The sequence below is a fragment of the Scomber japonicus genome, chromosome 18 (genome assembly GCF_027409825.1).
Source record: "Scomber japonicus isolate fScoJap1 chromosome 18, fScoJap1.pri, whole genome shotgun sequence".
NCBI classification, from domain to species: domain Eukaryota; kingdom Metazoa; phylum Chordata; class Actinopteri; order Scombriformes; family Scombridae; genus Scomber; species Scomber japonicus.
The window spans coordinates 21,213,493-21,218,333 of NC_070595.1; the positions used below are offsets into that span (position 1 = coordinate 21,213,493).

General features: G+C 37.5%; 1 protein-coding gene across 1 annotated transcript; it reads left to right on the forward strand.

Moving 5' to 3' along the window:
- Positions 1 to 3,476: 3,476 nt before the first annotated feature.
- Positions 3,477 to 4,335, forward strand: LOC128378225 (hemoglobin subunit beta-2-like). The gene is made up of 3 exons (XM_053337671.1): positions 3,477 to 3,626; positions 3,765 to 3,987; positions 4,104 to 4,335. The coding sequence occupies exons 1-3, from the start codon at positions 3,535 to 3,537 to the stop codon at positions 4,230 to 4,232; spliced, it is 444 nt and encodes a 147-aa protein (XP_053193646.1). The 5' UTR covers positions 3,477 to 3,534; the 3' UTR covers positions 4,233 to 4,335.
- The last annotated feature ends 506 nt before the right edge of the window (positions 4,336 to 4,841 follow it).

Below are 4,841 nucleotides of genomic sequence, written 5' to 3' on the forward strand. Positions count from 1 at the left end.
AGTAAATACCTTGAATCACCATCTTCAAGACCTTCCCCCGTTGTGTTCAGTGCATACGGACTTCGTTGTTTTGCTTGTGAACAAACATAATGGTATTAGTTCAAATTATTCCACCGATTTCAAATAACACATTTTTATTTTAGGAATATATTTGGCTGGTTAAGTGCCAAAACTTCACAAAACATTAAAATAACAGCCTGAAAGTCAAACATGTTTATTGCTGAGCTGTTACTTGGGTTATATTGTATTGTGTGGTATTATGCAGACTGAATATGTGTTACTTTATCCAGCCCATGTGAATGTGTAACTATATAAGAAATGAAGGCAGTGCTCAGTGCAGGGTTCCCACACATTTTTACCATTGAATTTTCAAAACTTTTCAAAACTTTTCAAAACTTTTCCATAACTATTCTACAATATTTTACCCCATTTCCATGATTTAATTTAAGTAGTTTAACAGAGTAGATGTAATTTCCTGCCTTTTAACAGGTGTTTTGACACTTTGATCTCACTAAATGATGGGTATATTTTATAATTACATCCAGAGGAAGCATTTGGCCCCAGATCACATATTAGAAAATATAAAAAAGCTAAATGTGTGTGTGTGTGTGTGTGTGTGTGTGTGTGTGTGTTAAATTAATCTACTGATTTTTGACATGGTAAAAGTGGTATCAGAGCAGATCATCCCTAATTCAAAACTTTTCCAAAACATTCACCTAATTCCAAACCATTTCCAGGCCTGGAAAACAGTTTTTCTAATTTCATAACTTCTCCAGGAATTTCATGACAGTGGGAACCCTGGAAAATGTGTGTTGCTTTATCCAGCTCATGTGAATGTGTAACTGTATAAGAAATGAAGGCTTAGCCTGAATAAAGAGCAGGTGATGACTCTTGACTGGCACTATTGTCTGGTTCAGGTTTTTTTTTAAAACTATTTAAATAAATAAATAAAGTGTATCAAGTCTATGTACATTGTTTCATAATGCAAGATCAAAATCACTCATTCAATTCTTTAAATGAACCACATAATATGTGCAGTTTTTATACAGGGCTGAACCACACAACACGGGGTAAAATGATCAAATAATTATTCAATCAATCATTTAAAATAACGTAACCCACACCGTAAACCCATTGTTACTAAAGGTGTTACATTATTAATAAAACACCATAAGCTTAGATGATTTTTGTTTTGGTTTGTGTTTGTTTGTCTGTTTTTTTACATTACGCTATTCTAAGGACTCAAAAGAATGAGGATTTGAAATCAATCAAATATACGTAAAAGAGCCCAACATGAGACTCGATATCTATTGGCAAATGTTCAACATTTCTAGACCTTTCCAGCACCCTTATCATTAATTACAGATGGCCGCACCCTTCTCAAACTGGTGACAAGAAGCCAGAGGAACTGGCAATGCCCAAGCAATGATAAGTCAAATAGTAACAATTATGATAATTTTGGATGACGTGATGAGGCCCCTCGTCTCATCACATCATCCAAGGCAGCCTATTAATATATATATATATACATATATATATATATATATCATTTTACTTCTAATGGATGTTATTACTGCTATTTTGCCCAGAAGAAATTTGACATAATACTGACATTTTTCATGACAATAAAGTTGGTAAATTCTCACCCGCACCATAGAGGGCTTAATTATGCCTTTTTAAAACTATACACTATTTTATGAACTAAGACATTTTGTGGCTGTGGTAATATTGTTGGACGGTAAGAACTAAAGCCACACATTAATCATCAGCCTGTAAGCCAATGGCAAATTAAGTCAAATAACTGTTGCGTTGACAGATTTTTAAAAAAAAAAAAAAAATAAGGTTTCAGCTCTTTCATTTTGTCAAACAGTTTGGCGTATAGTTACTGAAACGAAAGCATAAATCACACCAATGGATATTGGCCGGTATCAAACAGCATGGCAGGACAGCGCAGCGCTGACCAAGGTCCTGAAGGTGTGGCTGATAGCGGCAGAGGAGCTGTCCGAGGTACTAGTCGGACAGTAACAGGACTGATTAAAGGGGTGACGAACAAAGAGACTGTGTGAGGTATTCACTCCGATCAGCGTTACCAAGCAGGAAAGGGTTTCTTGTGACAAAGTGTGCCTCACATCTTTCTGTTGTTATACTAACTTGTCAGTGTTCTTCCTCCATGCGGTGTCAATTTAAAACGACTTATACCCACATTTCCCGGAAACTGTGTTTAGTCTACTTTGACTTAAGTTCTGTTATGTGTTTTGCCAAAACAATTGAACTATATTTTAGGAGGCTAAGTCTATTTTCATCTAGCCTTTGTGTCACACTGCAATGTAGCCACATTACTGACACTGAACAGTCATGGCATATCCATCACAGGTCTTTACGAACTGTCTCCCTCCTCGCTCTAACTCCGGATCGTTCATTTCATAGAGCTCTAATCCTAAAACTGAACTGTGATATAAAATCAGCAGTGAGCATTATATGGTATAACCAGATAGCTCCATTAATATGGGACTTTTCTTTTGAACTCATACATTATAATGACATCATATGGCAGTTGCTTGTGATAGGTGATGCACAGTTGCATTGAAGATAGTTTGTATATGTATTTTTGTACTTTGTAATCAATTTTTATTTTTTTTAAAAACATATTTTTTTCATCTCTTACTTTCACAAAAGCCCTCCTAGGGTCAGGTGCTGCAAATTTGTATTAGCTATAAACACTGTGATACCTGCATCAGACAGTTAAATAAACCACGATATATATAAATAAACTGTAGATCTTCATGCTATACACTTTCTTATAGAGGAAATAACAGCTGTTAACAAAACAATCAAAGGTCTAAATTGTAGGACAAGGACAATTATCCATCAGTTGAGCTCAGTACAGATCAATATAGTATCAGTTTAGTGGGCAAGAAACCACGATTTTACATTGACATGTAATGTAGCAATGTAAGACAGCTTGCATTATGCTCTTCAGCAAATGTATACATTTAGCCATAAGAACCTCCTGACCTGAAGACGCGCCCTCTACTGGATATATCTTACTCTTTTGGCGTGGTTGATTAAACCACATCACCATCTTATTTTGTTTTTAAATTAACTGTATTGTTGATTGCAAATAGATAAGAAATTAGAATAACCCTATGTGTAGAAATTGAGAGAAAAAGACTAGAAGCCTATACGTATACTATACGTTTTTAAAAAGTAAATTGGTTGTTTTCCAACAAAATAGTCATTCAAGTAAACTCAAATTCACAACAGTTTACAAGCAGTGGGCCAATAGCCATAACTATGAATGATGCCACATACATTGTAAATTGCAGAACTCTTGTCCTGTTTGGGACATAATCTAAGCAGTGCAGATCTGTGCTGTCCTTATCGTTTTTTGCAAATTCGCAGAGCAATACTGGGCCAACCCATTGTCCTAGCTCATCCAATCACATGAGACAGGGTGGGCACAGTGTTTGTTATATAAGCAGCTTTTGGCACAGACCAAGTACGACTTGTGAAACAAATCTAAAGCCAGCAAAAATGGTCGAGTGGACAGATTTCGAGCGCGCTGCCATCCAGGACATCTTTGCCAAGTTGGACTATGAGGTCGTTGGACCTGCAGCTCTTGCCAGGTGTGACATCTATTTTCATGGCATTTTCCTTAATGGAAATGCCCAAAATAAGCAGTAATTTGTTCACTGACATTTGTATAATGGGGACTTATTGATGTTTTTACAAGTTTTTTGTAATGTTCTCTTTTCTTTTTTCAGGTGCCTGGTCGTCTACCCTTGGTGCCAGAGGTATTTCGGCAATTTCGGAAACCTCTACAACGCCGAAGCCATCATGGCAAACCCGATGATTGCCAAGCATGGAACCACCATCCTGCACGGTCTGGACCGGGCTGTGAAGAACATGGACAACATCAAGGCCGCATATGCCGAGCTGAGCGTGCTGCACTCCGAGAAACTGCACGTGGACCCTGACAACTTCAGGGTAAGGGGTTATGGGACAGTTGTGACTAATGTTGTCTATGTTTAACAATAATCTGATCTGATCAATAATCAGCACAACTATTATGATGTTGATGTTTTGTGCTTGTTGTGTTGCAGCTGCTGGCTGACTGCCTGACCGTGGTGGTTGCTGCCCAGATGGGCAAAGACTTCACTGCCGATGTCCAGGAAGCTTTCCAGAAGTTCTTGGCAGTGGTGGTGAGCTCCCTGGGAAGACAGTACCACTAAAGAGCTACAATAGAGGACCATCGCATGCTGGGAATTTGTTTAAAAGCTTTGTGTTTTTATCATGTCTCAAAAGCATAAATAAAACAATAAGCATCTTCAACAAGCTGGTTTTCCTCAGTCCGTGTTTGTGGTCATATCACAAAATGACGTGTATATACAACTATTCCCTATTACACTGCGGTCACAAAACAGGTAACATTTCATCCAATGAATGAAGCCCGGATTTGTGGTTAGGTGTAGGAAGCAAAAACACCTTTGATAAACTTAATGAAAGATAGTTGCTTAGTTTAAATGTGAACAAACAGTTTGTGCTGCAAGTCACTGTTGGCTATTTCGGAAACGAATATGATATTTCCCTAACTTGAACCAAGTGCTGCCAGTGTCTAAATATGACGATAAAAAGATCAGATAATCTGATGGAAATTAAAAAGCAAGTTGTCTCTTAAATTTAAGTTTTGATTTCAGGAACATTTTTGAAATGTGTTTAAGGGTTAACAACATACTGGGTTAACAATTTACTGTGAGAGAAAACGTGATTTATAACAGAAACCGTATTTACTGTTGCGGGAGGGGGGGGGGGGGGTGCAGGGCGAAGTATAGACCCCTCTG

What these genes read in the sequence shown, in the direction of transcription:
- LOC128378225 (XM_053337671.1), top strand. Translation starts at nt 3,535, where the DNA reads ATGGTCGAGTGGACAGATTTCGAGCGCGCTGCCATCCAGGACATCTTT. An exon ending in GGACCTGCAGCTCTTGCCAG is followed by an intron (nt 3,627 to 3,764) that starts GTGTGACATCTA and finishes TTCTTTTTTCAG; the next exon opens with GTGCCTGGTCGTCTACCCTT. An exon ending in TGGACCCTGACAACTTCAGG is followed by an intron (nt 3,988 to 4,103) that starts GTAAGGGGTTAT and finishes GTTGTGTTGCAG; the next exon opens with CTGCTGGCTGACTGCCTGAC.